This window comes from Panthera uncia, chromosome A2 (genome assembly GCF_023721935.1).
Source record: "Panthera uncia isolate 11264 chromosome A2, Puncia_PCG_1.0, whole genome shotgun sequence".
Taxonomy (NCBI): domain Eukaryota; kingdom Metazoa; phylum Chordata; class Mammalia; order Carnivora; family Felidae; genus Panthera; species Panthera uncia.
Window position 1 is genome coordinate 161,192,230 of NC_064816.1, and position 18,109 is coordinate 161,210,338.

At 42.5% G+C, this 18,109-nt stretch overlaps 1 protein-coding gene across 7 annotated transcripts in view; it reads right to left on the bottom strand.

The window, feature by feature from the left end:
- Nucleotides 1-18,109, bottom strand: part of LMBR1 (limb development membrane protein 1) — a 154,197-nt gene that overhangs the window by 43,544 nt on the left and 92,544 nt on the right. For all 7 annotated transcript variants that reach the window (XR_007460158.1, XM_049642172.1, XM_049642173.1 and 4 more), the window contains 4 exons: nucleotides 17,700-17,826; nucleotides 17,203-17,271; nucleotides 16,122-16,186; nucleotides 13,649-13,721 (listed from right to left, as the gene is read on the bottom strand). Coding sequence is in view for 6 of the 7 variants with exons in the window: in XM_049642172.1 (XP_049498129.1) it covers nucleotides 13,649-13,721; nucleotides 16,122-16,186; nucleotides 17,203-17,271; nucleotides 17,700-17,826 (334 nt within the window). In the remaining variant the exon portion in view is untranslated. The remainder of the gene's footprint in view (nucleotides 1-13,648; nucleotides 13,722-16,121; nucleotides 16,187-17,202; nucleotides 17,272-17,699; nucleotides 17,827-18,109) is intronic.

The following is an 18,109-nucleotide window of genomic DNA, read 5'->3' on the forward strand; positions in this document are numbered from 1 at the left end:
AAAAATAAAGAAAGAATGAAGCACTAAACGTGCTAAGTTGAGACTCAAGAGTGAGTGGTGGCTGACCGCTGTGAGACTTCTTGCCAGCTAATCCAAGCAGGGCACCCCGCTGCATCTGTGGGGCCTTCCTCCGGGCTAGACAGAGTCCTCAGAGACTCCTCCCATCTCCTCCTTGAATGTCCGTGTGAAGGGAGATGGGAGCCTGCAAGCACTCACCCCGTCCCCTACACTGTTCCCAGGCCACAGCCTCTGTTTCACTCTCTGCAGAATATCCCTCCCTCTTCTCGGGGCAGGAGAGGCAGTGCCTGGGACCTTGGATGGAGGGACAAGATGTGGGCATCCAATCGCTTCACAAACAGGATTTTCAACCAACCCTCCTGAGCTTACTCCACGTCATCTCCAGTTCCACATCAGGTGGCGCCACCTCCCGAGATTTGGGGGGAGTCTGGGATACGAATCAAGCACAGATAGCTTAGGATTTAGCCTCGTTGGGTCTGCTAAACTCGTTGCCTCTAAAATTTTCTCAGGTTTGCTAAATTCCAACATTTTATTGTGACGTTTTTCAAGTTCTCATTCCCTGAAACTCAGCGTTCTCATCTGTGAAATGGGGTGTATTTATTAGGATGCTTTCCACTGAATCAAAAATCTCAACTCAAAGTAGCTTAAAAAAGAAGAAAATAATTTCACGAAATTAGAAGTTTAGACACAGAATGGGCTTCAAAGCGGGTTTTCCCACAGCTCAACAGTGACATCCAGGGACCGAATTCTGCCAGCCACAAGTTGGCTTCTTATGAAGTCTAGTGGCTCTTTCCCCTTTCATGTAATTTCATAATTTCTGTTTATTTTGCTCTTTATTTCTTCTTTTCCCAGCTAGTGGAATTTCTGTCTATTCTTTCTCCCCAGGTTAATCTGGCACTTCAGTGGTTACTTTCTCACTCTTAACATAAGTACGGTTGCATTTTTTTTTTCAGTATAACACACTCATAACCCCATAATGATGCTTTACTGAGTAACTTTCCTGCATCAAGGTGAAGCTTTCACTGTACTTTTATTTCACGGTTCTTTCATTGCTTCCCACCCACTCCTCCTAAATCCTGGATTTTGCTGAGATTGCTTTAAAAATATTTAATATAGGATTATTTGTAAACTTTTCTTTCAGTGTATAAGTTGTCATTTCCTTAATACGCAGAATAGTACCTAGCACAAATGAGATATTCAATATACAGATACGGAATGAATATCTTTTTTACCCTAATATACATATGACATCTTGATAAATGTATGAGTTTTTAATTGCAATCTTCCCCCCCCCCCCAACCCTTAAAACTAATGATATTATCAATAATCCTTAACAGGTCACAAACAGGAAGTTTGATGTTGATCTCGTTCTCTCCTTTATAAGTTATTGTTCTTTGTGAAAGCTTGTGAGATGTTTTATTACCGTTATTATCATCACGCTTGGAATTCCACAATCTTACACAATAAGTCTAGATCTTTTAAATGTCCTATTTAACAATCTTGTCCGGGACTCTGCGGTCTTTTAACCTGCACCGAAGTCTTGTCCGGGACTCTGTGGTCTTTTAACCTGCACCAAAGTCTTTCTGCAGCACACTGACATTTTCTGCTATTATCTATTTACTTAATTTTTTTCTACTTCTTCCTCCTTCTAGATGCTTGCTATTTTTTTTTTTAATGTTTATTTATTTTTGAAAGAGAGAGAGAAAGACACAGAATGAGCGGGGAAGGGGCAGAGAGAAGAGGAGACACGGGCAGGCCCCAGGCTCCGAGCCGTCAGCCCAGAGCCCGACGCGGGGCTCGAACTCACGGACCGCGAGATCGTGACCTGAGCCGAAGTCGGCCGCCCGGCCGACTGAGCCAGCCTGGCGCCCTAGATGCCTGCTATTTAGATTAGGTGTCTCGGCTCTACAGTCCATGTCTGCCATCTCACCGCTTCCTTGTCTTTGCACGTTTGCTCCGTGACACAAACGAGTTCTTCCACTTGATTCTGCCAGATAAGTAATTCAATTTTCAGAAAGACTACACTCGTTCCTCGTTGCTGGTGTAACAAAGTGCCATCAACCTAGTGGCTCACACAATATAAATGTATTAGCTCACGCTTCTGGAGTTCAGGAGTCTGAAATCAAGGGCTCAGCAGGACCGTGTTCCTTCTGAAGACTCTGGGAGAGAATCTGTTTCCTTATCTTCTCCAGCTTACCTGGAAGCTGCCCACGTTCGTTGGCTCATGGGCCCTTCTTCGGTCACTCTGCTCTGCTTCTGCAGTTCCATCGCCTTCTCTGACCCACCTATAACGATGGTGTGAGGACACCGGGCCCACCAGATCATCCAGGATAACCTTGAGACCCTCCAACTAATCACCTTGCAAAGTCCCTTTAACCACGGAGCGGCCGTGTGTGTAGAATCAGGGTGGCTGGGACTCGGACGCTTTCGCAGGGTCGCTCTTCCGCGATCACAAGGACTTTTTCATCTTTTGCCTGCTGAATTTTTTTTTTTTTTCACATTCTAGGTGGCCTTTTTTCTTCTCTAACTACACGTCCTTCAAAGTCCCTATTACTTTTAAGAGCCAAGTACAAACTCTTGCTTGTCTCCCCGTGAGCTGTCAACCTCAATGGGAATCAGTTGTTCTAGATCCTCATCTTCGCAGTCATCACTCAGCCTCCAGCGAGCGATCGCTTTCCTTTATGCCCCGCTACTGTTCCCTTCATACCTCATCACGTCAGACCGTCTGTCAAACAATGACAAACCATCTCGGGGGCCCAGCAGTTTCTGCTTTGGGGGACTGGGGAAGAACGCCAGTTCCTCCTGATTCAGGAAGCAGCAGCCTCGGGGCTCCGGGGTGTCTCTAGCATCAGTGCGCTCCTTTATCAAAGGGAGGAAGCAAGCAGGATTTGGCCAAGGATGCTAGGCGGCTGGCGGGCGAATGCATTAAGTAGGGGAATCCAGAGGCTCTTTCTCTAAGCCCCCTTGGGGACTCACAGAACTCCGGCCTTCCCCTGGGTTCTAGGAAAGGTAAGTACTGCCCCCTCTACATCTCCCGCCTCGCTTCCGTCCAACGCTGAAGAGGGAGAAATCCACTACCTTCTCCTTTGGAGAAGCTGAGGTCTTGAATGTACTAAGACGTTACAGTATTTCCAGAGCTCCCGAGTTTAATCATTTTACTTGTCAACGGGTAATTGACATTTATGGGAGAATAGGGGTTAAGACAGATTTCAAAGCTATAAAACTTTGACTATAAATATAGTTTAGAGCATCTAGTAGCCAAAGCAAAAAGGGAAACAATTAAATTATAGAATTAATGAATACTTCCATACAAGAAGGAGGTTTACAGTAAGACAGCGTCGCATTTTAAGATTTGCGAGTGCCTCTGAATCAAAGCTTAAACGACACACTAGTCTTACAGATACCTTTTACTTTTTATCCCATTTCTTCATAAATTACATGGTGTGTATCTGTAGTTAATGCTCATTTAAATTCTTTATCTGATTAATACAAATACAATTCTGAACTACATTTCATTCCCTATATTTGTAAAGAAGTATTATTCCAGTAACCAGCTCAAGGCTAGAAAACATAATCTGATGAGTATTCAGAAGTTTGAAAGGGAACGGGGATCAGGATACACAGTATTCCAGCTGCCAATTTTAGATTAGGTGAAAAGTTAGAAATGCCTGCTTTGTGGTATGATGTCTACAAAGCCCATTACAAATATCTAGACCTATCACTGTATTTTTCAAAGGAACAAAAACTAAAGTGGTATTTCCGACGTACTGTATTTTTATTTTCAGGAGACACAATACTAGGCACGCAACAGACAGTTAGTAAATACTGACTGGGGTGCCTGGGTGGCTCAGCTGCTTAAGCGTCAGACTCTTGATTTCAACTCAGGTCATGATCTCACAGCTCATGGGTTCAAGCCCTGAATCGGGCTCCTCACTGACAGTGCCTGCCTGGGATTCTCTCTCTCCCTCTCTCTCTGCTCCTCCCTCTCCTTCTCTCGAAATAAATAAATAAATGTTTAAATAAATACTGGCTGACTTGCATATAAAAATCGAGAATGCGTTCTCATCGCCTTCAAACAGAGCATGCTTTCATTAAATGACCAGATTCACCTGGAACAACACAATTTTCAAAGACCTCACCATCCTTCACTGTGTATCATCACCTACGTGAGATGAGTAAGCTTGTGTAGGCAGAATGTCCCATTATAAATGGCCAAAAGGAACGATGGCTATTGCAAGGAATCAAGACATACCACAAACACACATTGGAATGTTACGTGAATTTAAATTGCACTAAAAAAAAATCGTCCAAATATCCCGAGCAACTGTATTATCCTTACTTTATTTCAAAATGAATCTCACAGGTTCCATGTCAGCATTGTCTAGTCAATAAGTCAAATTGGTAGACAAAACCTGTTTGGACTAGTCATGAAAAATAAAAAGGGATTCTCCAAGAAAACCACAAAGCAGCTCATTTAAGGTCAATTTAACGGTATTATTCTGTTTTTCTTCCAGCCACGACATAAGATTTCACTACCTCAAAGGAAATTATAAGAGTATCTATTTGCATTCCCCTAGGTGATTGGCAGTTCAACACCAATTAGTTCAAAATTACACTGTTACTAGCATGTAATAAAAACAACACCTTTCATCTTTCTTACACAGGTCAGAATACCTTCAGAGCCAATAACTTTGATCAAGTAAGTATTTTTGATCCTGCCCCACCCGTCTCTTTGGATTCAGGAAAACTAACAGCTGAAGGCAACTTTTCCCAGCTTTATTCTTAAGCTGAAAAACGAGTGCGGTATTGAAAATATTTTGCTTCCAAGATGACAAAATTTCCCAAAGCCCAGCATTGCTTCAGTAACTAAGCCTTAATATACAGACAGCTTTAACTGACATTCATATGTTAAAGGGAAGATACTAATGCTTTAATTTAAGACACATAATGCATTTTTAAAACTAAATATAAATTCTCTAACTTGGTTTGTAAACAACTCAAGTAACATGAGGCAATAAAACAATCTCCCTAAGCAATCTGGTGTCCTGAACCGAGTCTCATAACGAATACTATTTAGAAGTAGACACCTCTAGAATAAACAGATTAGCTTTTCGTTTAACTTTTTAATTTAGCACAGAACCAAAGAAAAGTTGGTTAGAAAACCTGCTAAGTAACCCTTTAAAATTTTGATTATACTTAATATGTTAAACTGACCAATATGATCTCTAGTCACCAGAATGAGAGGTCTCTCAAGTACTTTTAATTATTTCTAATCGCTTAGGCGGATGATTTTGTTGCTTAAAGCCCCAAACGCCCAGAAATTCACAGAGCCAACAGCCTCATCCCCGAGGCAAGCGGCAGTTACGGCAGAGCACAGCGCCGCCGCTGAGGAGGCGGACCCCGGACAGCATCTGAGAACTGAAGCTGAACATCCAGGTCTCCACGGCGTCTATTTCAGCACCAGCAAACAGCGCTACTGCCCACAGAAGAGACGGGCAAGCCACACACTCAAACACTCCATTTCTATTCCACTCGCAACGCTACTATTTGTGAAAATCTTGGTTTCTAGTTGCTCGGGACACATCTGCAAAAATATGCCTCAATACAGAATCAAGTAACGTAAGACTTTTTACACCCAACACGATTTGAAAATTCAAATACACATTCATTCTAAATGAGCACAAGCAAGATAGAAAATATTTAAAACTCAGCTTTAAAAACATTTATAAAAAGCTATATATACAATCAAAGTAACTGTTTTTACCTTAGACATAAATTATCGGTAGATCTTAAACTGCAGGAATACCATCATCCAAACAGGTTGTGGGTGAACAAGTAAGTCGCGTGTACTAAATTTATCTTCTGCTAATAAGTTTAGATCATTTATATACAGTGATCTAAATTTCAGAAAATAGATGATCTTGACTCTTAAGTTATTCTACAGTTTGTCGCTCTAAACTATTTTTCATCTACTGGTATTACATATTATCTTACGTCTCTTCAGTCACATCATCTTATCCCACAACGAATCGTTTGGGCTACACCTTACAGTCAACAAAGTGAGCGCCTAGCCCGAGAGGCTGAATAAACTGTAACAAGGTACCTCTCACTGTTTCAGACGTTTGGACTCAAATGTTGGTAATCTGAATAGAAAGAAACCATTTAACTAGTTTCACCGGTAGAATTAATCCTCTTTGCTGTTAGCTCAGGAAGTCAAGATATTACTAACCACTTTCTTCTATCACAGGACTGCCATTCAGTGTCACCATTTTTGCTACGTATGTACGTTGTTGATGAGAGCCCATCAGCCAATCAGTCTAAGCCTAGTCGTGTCTCAAACTGGCCTGGGGTCTGACCAATTTGAGCCATTCTCAACTTCAGTGATATAACCAGCAGGAAACAGTACTCTTAGAAAACCATTGCTAGACTACAGAAGAACACATAGAGAGAGTCAAGATGAAGGCACGTAGAGGACAGAAGCTAAGACGTGACACAGACACAAGCTTCCTCCCAACAGTAAGGGCGTGGCCCGAGAGCCTGCAGATAAGCCTCAGCAAACTGTCAGGCAGCGACGATAAAGAGTTCCTCCGACAGGACGCGACTAGACTGCCAGGCAAACTCAGATTCGTGATTCATGAGCAAGACTCCACGACTGATGGGGACCAAATGCTTCTGACGGGTCACTAGGTTCCATGAAAAGATCGAATGTGGGTTTTTTTCAACCTTTTCTTTTTCAGAACACAAAGCTACTGCAACCAGACACTCTGCAAAAATGAAACAAGTACACGTGCTGCGCTCTTAAGAGTAAGGAATTCATCCAAAAGGTTCAATGAAAAAGGCTTCTTTAAAAGATCAAAATCAAGCAGAAAAGTAATTGCTACTAAAAGTGATATGCTAACTTTTTATCACGAAGATGAAAATAGCACCTAACAAAATTGAATGGAATCATTAAGTTCAAAGTCTACAATATTTTTAAATAAATTACATTAAAAGAACTGCGAAGGTTTTGAACTTAAACAATAAAAAATAATTCCTATTCATTATGGCACTTCTAACGCTACCCAGTACACCCATAGGCTATATCCACACGAAAGCTAATTATTTCAATTAATGCTGTTGCATTACTTAAACATTTAAACATGCTAATGATATATGCATCCTCTTAATCCTGGGTAGGAATTACAAAAGATCTACCACAATTAATGTAATGGGACTTTCTGTTGGGCTGCTCTTCTGGGGTCTTGGAGTAGAAATGGATCCTGATTGCTCCTATTTCATGGCCTAACAATTGGGGAAAATCACCTTATTTCTGCTTTTTCACCTACACCCCAGGGCATAAGGTCCTCCAGCCCTCAATCTTGGCTGGTCTTCAGAGTCTCTACTGTGGGCCTTCCTCAATACTGGCTGCACGTAATTCTTTTACCACCAAACTTGATTTCTTCTACCTTCTTCACTTTTTAAGGTAAAACGACAACCTTCCGTCATGCATGTTTTTCAACGATTCACTTACTCATGCAACAAGTTATCTACCACCAACCCACTATGTGACTGGGGATATCACAGGATCAGGAGTACGGGAAGGAAGAAGACAAACAAAAACGCCTGCCCCTGTGGAGTTCAGGTTCTACTATGGAGAGACGGGCAGCATATAAAAAGTAAAACGGGGGTCGCTCAGTCGGTTGAGCGTCCGACTCCAGCTCAGGTCGTGATCTCACGGTTCGTGGGTTCAAGCCCCACGTCAGGCCCTGTGCCGACAGCTCAGAGCCTGGAGCCTGCTTTGGATTCTGTGTCTCCCGCTCTCTGACCCTCCCCCGTTCATGCTCTGTCTCTGTCTCAAAAAGAAATAAAAATTAAAAAAAAAAAAAAAAAGGTAAAATGGTGTGTCAGAAAGTGGAAAGTACTACAGGAAAACATAAGGCAGGAAAGATGGAAAGAAGGGTCAGGGTAGAGGTGGTGGCAATATTAATCATATCCCCTAAGCTACAATGTGGAGAAGCCCACCAGGAAGGGGCTCTTTGGTAAAGACCTAAGAGACAGAAGGGAAACACGTGATAACGCCCTGAGACAGGAGGCGACGGGTCAGGGAAGAACAGGAAGGACACTGCAGGAGAGTAAGTCAGAGGGCACACGGGGTGCAGAAAGAGGACCAATGCCAAGACTGGCCTTTATTCAGACTGAGAAAGGACACCACCGGAGGAGGGCTCTGAGCACATAGATGAGAAGATGTGACTTACGTGTCAAGGACTCTTTCTGACTTACAAGGTCAAAGATAGATGCACGGAGACTAACTAGTAAACTACTGCAAATATCGAGCCAAGAGGTGACTGCTGCTTAAATCAAGGTGGTGACATACCAGAGCCAACGGCTTTGCTAAAGGAGTCCGTGTGGGAATTGAGAGAAAGAGACTCCCAGGAATTAGCGTGAGCACCTAGAAGAACGGATCCACCACCTACAGAGGCAGGTCAGCTAGGACCGAAGCAGAACTGGGGAATAAGACCGTCAGCTGACTTCGGACATGATATGTTTAAGATCCCTGTCCGGCATCCAAGTAGAAATGTCTCCTAGACGGAGGAAGAGGTGAGAGCAGAGGTCAGCAGCACACAGATGGAATTTAAAGCCAGAAGACCAGATACGATAACCCGAGGAGTGCAGGTAAACAAGCGTCAGGAGACTTTAAGGACGGAGGCAGGGAGCGCTCCGGTGTGAAGCAGCTGCGGACACGGGGAAAACCAGCGGGGTTTTGAGAAGCAGAGGCTCACGAAGCAGCTCACTCACGACAGTGTGGTGAACCAAGTGGAGTGAGGAGGGTGGACGAGGCCCCGGAAGGCACCAGCCACCGCGACAACAGCATGTCAGTGGGGCACCGCAGGCAAGAGTGCGTCCCAAAGCAAACGCGGAGCGTGGAAAAGAAACTGAGGAGTGTCCAGCCCAGGAGTTCTGCGTAAAGACAAGCGAAGCAATGAGGTGGTGAGCCAGAGGGACAGGAGGTGCAGACAGACTGGCTCATCTCTTCCCCTCCTTCCCTCCGTTCACTCACTTGTTCTACTGAGAAAATATCAGCACATCTCCATGCTGAAGGAAACGATCCAGCTGGGGGAAGACTGGTTACAACGGCCACAGTTGTGTCCTTGAATCAGGGAGAAAGCACTGAATCCAGTGCCACCAGGGGTGGGCGGGGAGGGCTTTGCCAGGAGCGCGGACAGTGCAGCCACAGCGGAGGGAGAAAAGGCAGCACGTGGTGGGGGACTTGCACGCAGCAGAGTCAACGGGAAGGAAAAAGCTCGTGAACGTTTCGGCACAGTCGCTTCATTTTCTCAAGAAGAGGGGAAGCAAGGTCATCAGCTGAGCGTGATGGTGAAGTCTCGAGGAAAGAGAAGACATTAACAGTCATGTAGGAGAATGTGAAGTACATTTAAGATACGGTCATACGTTTAAAGAAAGGCCAGGTGGTTACAGTCGGTCAGCTCAACAGGCGCCAGGCGGAGAGAGGGACGGGGCGAGCAGGGCACGGAGTCAAACGATGGCCCGGAATTTCAACTGTGTGAGGCAGCCAGGGTCCGACGGGCGAGAAGGAGAAAAGGCGGTGAGAAGTTATTCAGATGGACAGACAGCACGAAGGGCTGCAGGAAACGGCACGTGACGGGTGACTGACCGTACGACTGCACAAGAGCCGATCGCCGCCAGTGACCGGGCTGCGCTGTGGTCCCAGGCAGCGAGTAGCTGAGGAAGACCATTCAGAGAGAGGCCGACGGCTGACCAGGTGGGCTGCAAGAATCATCCACACGGACACTGAAGTCACCAGTTGTGACAGGCGTTGTGGCAGAGAGAATGATCACGAATGAGGAGCTAACGCCCTCAAGGTGGCAGAGGGATTGTCTGGAAGGAGAAGAGTGATGTTTGAAAAGGGAGAAGTAATGGGATCACAATCTAATGACATGAGGTTCAAAGTGTCCACACGCAGCAGAAGACAACACGAGGAGTGAGGTGGGGGACACAGGAAAGAAGAGAACCGCCACCTGACTGGGACTGAGAAGCCGTCTGTGACGGGAAAGTCACGTTTCTTCTAGCGAGGGTGGGGGGTGGGGAGACTGAGGACCTGGTGGTTCCGCTGCTGTGACCCAACGGTTTTGGGTTCCCCACGGTTCCCCGCAGTTCCACACGGTATCCGCAGAGTTTCAGGAGCTAAGGGACAGTGGGAAATCAGGTGAGAGTGGGGCGCAGGAGGTGCAGGGGACAGTCTCAGAGGCAAGGCTCCCGGAGACTCGGGCTCCTGATGCTGACCGCCAGTGCAGGACGCGCTATCTCTCATGGCCTCGAGGCAGCCGCGAAAGAAGGCTGTGTGCTGGGGATGCCGGGAGCCGGAGCCCCGCCAGGCCAGTGGTGAGTTCTGGGGCTGTGGGAACCAGGCGGCTAGACATCCGCGGCCCCCTCCTCCTCCGGGAATACATACAACTCCCACCATCTGTTTCTTTTTTCCAAGTATTTCAGTGCTGGATAAAATCTTACAGACGCTCACCCGGTTTTTCCCTTCTTCAGCCAACTCATCTATGATCTTGAGACTCAGAATCTACGTTTATCTGCTCAAGGTCTGGTGCTTAGAGGAAGATGCGCAGTAAACAGAAAAAGGAGGAGAAAGCGTGGAGCCGATGGCTAACAAGACGACTTCTTGAGGACACTGGTTTACCTTCTAACAGTGTACAGGGTCACTTTATCTATCAACATATTTTCTGAAGTAACAACAATATTAGCAAGAACAAAACCTCCAGCACCAGCAAGTGACAAACACGAACAATGGGAAGTCACAGGCAGGCATTCCACCAAAAAGCTGTACTGATATTCTAAAAACCAAGCATGACGATTCAACGCCAATGATACAGTAACTACCACGACAAGTTATAGATCTTCCAGGAACAAAGTGTTATGTTTTTTCAGATGGCTGGGAGCTTGGCTCAGAGCAAACCATGCAGATATCCCAAAGATTCCCATGATGTGCGTCACACGCTCCCAAGCAGACCAAGAAAACACACGCAACGGCCACTAGCAAAACACGACCGTGAATTCTGGGGTAATTCACTGCTGTACGTTTTTTAAAAATCTTTTACTCTTATTATTTTGCAATTCTTTTCAACAGCCCAGAATAAAAAATATTTTAGGTGCCTGGGTAGCTCAGTCGATTGGCCGTCTGACTTCTAACGTCAGCTCAGGTCATGATCCCAAAGTCGTGAGACTGAGCCCAGTGTCAGGCTCCGCGCTGAGTGTGGAGTCTGCTCAAGGTTCTCTCTCTCTCTCTCTCTCTCTCTCTCTCTCTGCCCCTTTACCCCGCTCCCCCAAGCCTTCTCTCCCACTCTCTTAAATAAAAAAAATTTCTTTAATTTACCTTTTAAAAATAATTTAAAATACGAAACATTTTTACAACAAAATACATTTGACACAATACTAGATTAAAGAAAACCCATGGGGATGATTTCCACTACTAACCTTCTATGATTTATGCTTTCTTAAAAAATAGCAAATCATAAAATACTGTTTATCTTGTTTTTCCCCCCTCTGCACATATTGATAAATATACCGTACTGAAGCTCACAATTTTAATCTATATTAGTCAATATGCCCATTTTGCCGCGGAACCATTTATGTTTCAAGCCTGTTGTTTTCCACCCGAAACAGTCTACAATGCTAACGAGCAAAGAATGACAAAACGACAGCGACTATCCCAACGTATCGTTAAAGAGTGTCAACGGAAAGACTTTACCAACCTACCAACAGAGCGGTCAGAAATGGTACGTGACCTACCAAAATGGTAGAAAATAAAATTATGCTTACTATTAGCTATCATAGCATGCGTTTAACCTCTCCAAATTAGACTGCTGTGCTAGTCAGGGCATTTTGTTTTTTTGGGCTTGGCTTCATTTCGTAATACATCTTAGCCTTCTGGCAACTACTTCTTTTTCAGTTTCTTTAGATATAATGAACCGCTTTTGAATTTGAGGAGCCAAAGGATCTAGAAAGATGATGGAGGGACTTTTTCTCCCCTCCGTGGAAACGAAAAGTGGGAAAAGGCTGTATTTTTTGGTTTGGGTTTGTTTTGACTCAACCCAAATTCTTTAATTCACAGGGCACCATCTTGGACGCTTCCTGGGTCTCAGTCTCCTGATCTGCAAGATGGACCTCAGGCTGAAACACAACTGCACACTACAGGCAGCTTCCCAATTCAGGCACTTTTATTATGGAACAGCATCATTACCTAAATAAGACAAATTGATCATAATAGTTACTACTGTGATGAAATTTTATAAACCTGACAGTATTGAGTCAAGTTGCAATTCTGATTAAACAGGCTTAATGTTGAAATAGCTTTATTAAAGTTAGAAGAATAAAAGATACATGTGGCACCAGTCTAAAAGTTGTTGGTACCAAAGGATACAATATTATTGACAAGAATTCTTTAAAATAGATACAAATCTGAAATTCTTTCACCTAAGAATAAAGCTCTAAATGTTAGCAACACTTTTTAATTGATGATTTAAATTCACTATTTGTAACTGAAGAAAGTAGGTATATTTTTTTCCTATTTCATACTTAAAAGTAACCTTCCATTTTATACTTACTCTTCAATTACGATCCTGAAATACAGTTAGCTATTAATACTCTGATGTTGGAGTTGGTTTTCAACATTAAAGAAAAAACCAACAACTCTGTAGGAGAAGAGAGTGCAGAATGAAAATCATTTAAATAAAATTAAAAGAAAACTTATCCAAACCATGTCATTTCTCTGTTAAACTATCTCATTACTCTTTTCTTCATTGGTTCTTCATTTGAAGCCAAAAAGGATGAGTAATTAAAAATCGGACTTTAAGATCTACGACATGCTTACTTGGTTATCACAGCTGATAATGACCACATTCCCAAGTAACCAGAGCCCCTAAGCACCACTGAGACAGTCAAATTTGGCACCTAGAAGCAGAAAGACGTACTACTTTTCACCTTAAAGATTTCAACAGGAAAGAAACGAAGTAAGGATACTAAAGTATCCTTTATCTTACTAAAGTAAGAAGGGGCGCCTGGGTGGCTCAGTCGGTCGAGCACCCGACTCTTGATTTCGCTTCAGGTCGTGATCTTGTGGTTTGTGAGATCGAGCCCCAGGTCGGGCTCCGCACTGGCAGCGTGGAGCCTGCTTGAGATTCTCTCTCTCTCAATCTCTCTCTCCCCCCCTTGCACACACTCTCTCAAAACAAATGAGTATTAAGAAAACTAATAATAAAGTTATTAAGAAAACATACAAATCTGTAAAACGTCAGTAACTGTGAGTCGTAATGCTTAAAACGTATTAGGGTACTGGTAGCAGAGGTGCATCTCAGTGGCCAGTGTCTCGGAACTGAGCCGCCCTTGCTAGAGGACAGTGCACTCCAGCCAGGCAAAGATGGGAACTTGACCACAGTGTCGCCAGTCCTCAGCAAAACTGTCCTCACCTGCAACGTTCACATGTCACTCTTACGTCTTGACCTCGTGCAACACGGCACAGTGTACTAAGAGGCTTATATTTTTCTATATTTTTCCCCCTCAATCAGTGTCTTTCTTGAATTAAATAATTTTTTTTTTATTCAGCTCTAGATATGTAATACATACATACCATTTAGTCGTCTCTGGAGTGCTTCCTCTTCCAGGGTAATAATATAAATTTGTTCATCCAGGTCTTCAAGAATCTAAATTCAAAGATCAAACCATTGACCGCTGCGTTATTACAAAACTAGTGCTCATGAGAATATTTAGGCTGTTTCGCCTACGATTTAGATAACTCTTCAAAAATATTAGGAATTTAAAATAAAAATCCTCAAACTATTCTATATACAAATTAAGGAAAAATATTTTAGTATGTGACTAAACACATCAAAAGTTGGCTATTATAAAGTCTACATATATTTAAATTTAAAGGATTAAAGAATACTGTGCCTCTCTCAATGACAAATAAATATATGAATTCTAACCTTCCAAAAGGCTAAATACAGCACTATCTCTTATGCCCAAACCAATTATTTTAGAGCAAGAAGGAACAGATGACTCCATGCAACATTGGTTTCTCATCTATATTTATCTACATAATATTTAAAACAAGAAATCTATAAACTCAATCACTACCATGCAATACTTTCCACTTACATCATCTTTACATACTAAAAATTTTCTGCAAATACCGAATAGTGGTATTATCAAAATCATTCTGCAGACAGAACCCTAGAGAAATATGATGCTTATATATACACCACTCACCACGCCATACAACACTAATAAAAAACAAGAACAAACCACTGATCAATCAGCATTATATAGGCTATTATCTGCACTATCTTCACAACTGACAAAACCTAAAATATGTTTAACTCCAGCTTTGTAGAGTTACAGGTTATCGAATCTGCAGAATTTCTATAAAATTTACTTAGAACAACCCAACAATTCCCAGTATTTCAACAAATATTGATAATCCCTTATTATCAACAGGCCTAGCACTGACAGCAAAATAAAACAGTAAAGTAACAATAAGTCATAATATGCAAATAAACAATTACAAAAGCTGACTTTCCTAGAAGAAAAGGGTGGGGAAACCCACTTCAGCAGGCCACCAGTGAGGGCCTCCCCCAAGAGACGACCCTTGAGCCCTGAGTGGGAAAGGGAGGGCAGACTGACCACACCAGTGCAAAGCAGACTAGGCTGAGTGATTCAAGACAGGCTCTGCACCTGAAGCAGGCAGGGGCCACACCTTTAGGGGCCATGGTACCAAGTTTCTTACCTGTCAACGTTCTCACCACTTTCTACTGTTTGGATCACGATCCACAGTTTTTACCGTTCTTAAGGTCTAGCCCAGACAAAAAAGATTTCTTCCTATGGTGCAAAGTGTCCATTAGTGACTTACCACCACGGGTCTGTCTCAGTGTGAGTGAGTGACAGTGAGGGGCACGCGGACATTTGCGTTAAGTGCTTGTGTGCATCATGCCCTTGATTCTACAACCATCCACGAAAAACAGAACGTCATCATCCCCATCTTACAATATGCCAAAACACAAGGGTTTGGCAAATTAGAGTGATCTGCCTTTGAAGCCTATGCTCTTAACCACTCTGAGCTACCGGGGACCTAAATACGAGTCAAACACAGTCCTTGACCTCAAACAGCTTACATTCTAGTGTCTGGAGAGAGAGAATGAACCCCCCAAGGTAATTATAGTATTAAAAGAACAGTCATAACTGAAGCTAAAATAAACAGTGTTACAAAAGTTAAGAGGAAGAAAGATTCCCGACTCCTAGGTGGGATGAAAAAAAGTTTTGGCATGTGTTTTTGAGGATAGTGGCCTCAGCTGATAGCTTAATTTACTACAAAGGGGAAAGGCATTTGGGTGGGAGGAAACTATAAGCAAAACACAGAGGTGAACAGGTAGAAAGTAGGCTCAGCAGCGAAGTAGCTCCAGTACTCTGGAGCTTATGGCCAGATCGAACAGTGCTCCAGAGCCCAGGGTCTGAAACCAGTGTCTGGGATCAAACCCTGCCCCACCCGCACTGACCTGCAATCTTGTACAAGCCACTTAATCTCCCTGAACTACATGCAATTCAGCCATAAAATAAGCCCACCACCTAACTTAGGGATTTGTTAACAGGATTAAATGACATGTGTGTAAAATACAGTACTTATCACAAACATATAGCCTATACTGATTTAAAAAACATTATTATTAGATGTTAGGAACCAGAAAAAAGGTGTAAAGTTTTGAGGATAATAACAATGATAACAATAATAATAATAAGTTTAGGAGAAAAACCAGCTTTGGGAAGGGAGATAAATACGTACCTAAGATACATGTAAATATTTGTAAATTTTGTCTTAAAATTTGCTAGAGGAACTTTTTAACCTAAGTGTCTATAGTTAGTATTTTAAAAGCAAAAACAAATTTGGTTTCCAAAGATGAAAAATATTAAAATGAAAGCAACAGTAACAACTACGTCCTAAACCCACAAAAACATTCATACGTTTCTGATTGCTCATTCACAACCTAAAAGATGTTCAAATGTAAGCACATTTATTTGAGAACCAAGATGGTTCACGATGATAAACTTACCGTTGGCTTCACCAGCAACTGCCCCATCACTGTGAACATGCGGGAGAGGCCGACGGGGGTGCACACTGAGGGAGAGACCACAGACGGAGAGGAGGCACATGAACCGCTAGTTTAAAAGTACAGAACGAACTCAAAGGTTATTGTTTCCAGAAAACTCCTGTCTCCAATTTTGCCAGAGGATTCTTCAATCAATAAAGAAGCTGGGGGCACGGGGACGTGGAGGAAGAAAGATACATAAAGACTAAAGAAGGCTTAGGATGCTCAAGACTCTAGCAGTCCAATCAGAGTAAGTATTTTCACTTAGAAGAAATTAAAGAAAATCAACTAAAGGGCAGATTAAATTTCAAGAGCTAATGAAATTGAGAACCAGATAGGAACATCTAAAAGTGACAAGTATTATCTCCACTCCCTTTCACTGCATTTATCTACTTACAATGTCTCTGAGATAGACCATAATCCCTCAAGTAAGACTGAACAAATTTGAAATAAAAACCACAAATTCATCACACAGCATTCCACGTCACCAGCCAAAAGCAGAATCTAGGGTTGTCTGGGTGGCTCGGTCGGTTAAGCGTCCAACTTCAGCTCAGGTCATGATCTCACAGCTCATGGGTTCGAGCCCCGCGTCGGGCTCTGTGCTGACGGCTCGGAGCCTGGAGCCTGCTTCCGATTCTGTGTGTGTGTGTGTGTGTGTGTCTCTCTCTCTCTCTGCCCCTCCTCCCCTTGTACGTGCACACGCTCTCTCTCTCTCTCTCTCTCGCTCTCTCTCTCTCTCTCTCTCTCTCTCTCAAAAATAAATGTTAAAAATTAAAAAAAAAAAAGAATCTAACACTGCAATGGATGCGCCCGCGTGTGCGTGTACGTGTGTGTCTCTCTGCAAAAGACGCTTTCCTTAGAGAAAAACACGCACGTTTTCTTTCAAGGTTTCAGTTTATCAAAATCGATCTTAACGTAAAAAAAGTTAAAGGCTAAAGCTTTAAAAATCTCCAAGCTGTTAAGTGATCTCATCAGGAAACCTTCCTATTTTTCAAAACACAGAACTCCACTTTCCCATCAACCATTAGGCTGGAAAAATACTTACAGAGAAGTAACAAACATCCCATCAAAGATATACAGGAATATAAATAGGGTAGGTAGAACTCCCAGAGATCTAAAAAGAAATGTAAATAGATTTTAGTAAATCCAAAATATTATACATTAAGATATAGGTTGACATAAATTAATGTATGGTAAACATCATAATTGCCTGTTTGAGTCTGCTAACCCATATAATTTCTAAATTGTACAATAAAAAAGATCTAAAATAGAAGAAAAGGAGATAACTCTTGCGAAACCTGTTTGGAGGGAGAAAAAAAGCCTCCAAAGAATTTTAAGAACAGAAACCAATTAACAAACAAACAAAAAAAAGCTGCTTGCTCGTTCTGAATACAGCAAACACATGAATACTCTGTTCTTATACATGTCTAAAGACTTAATCTGTAACAACGGGATAACTCTACAAGGAATTATTACAATGTCTAGAAAGTGCATGTGTAAGTATATCCCAGACTATCGTCTCCATCAGAGAAGCCGGTTTACCATACAAAGACTCCATGCTGGCAGCGTCATTGTCAATGAGCGCGGAGGCGACCCACACTATCCCAAGAATAAGCAACGCGAGAAGAATAAGCATGACCAGAGTCTCTAAAATTCGGGCTCGGATTCCCTGAAAAAGACAACGGAGACGTGATTTCAGTATTTTATGTCATCTCACGAATAATTAGGTTTCTATCTACACGAAAGCACAAAAATTCTTTGGAAGGGCAGGAAATTTATATTTATTAGCAAGATAAAACCCACTAGCTTTAGAGTTTGTAATGTTTAGACGGACTTTTCTTTACAAAATTATGTGAAATACCATTAAGCTTTCAAGAAAGAACTAAAAATATTCTTTCTAAAAACATTTTGTAGAACCATCTTTTAAAACGCAGGTTAATGAATTCTTAACT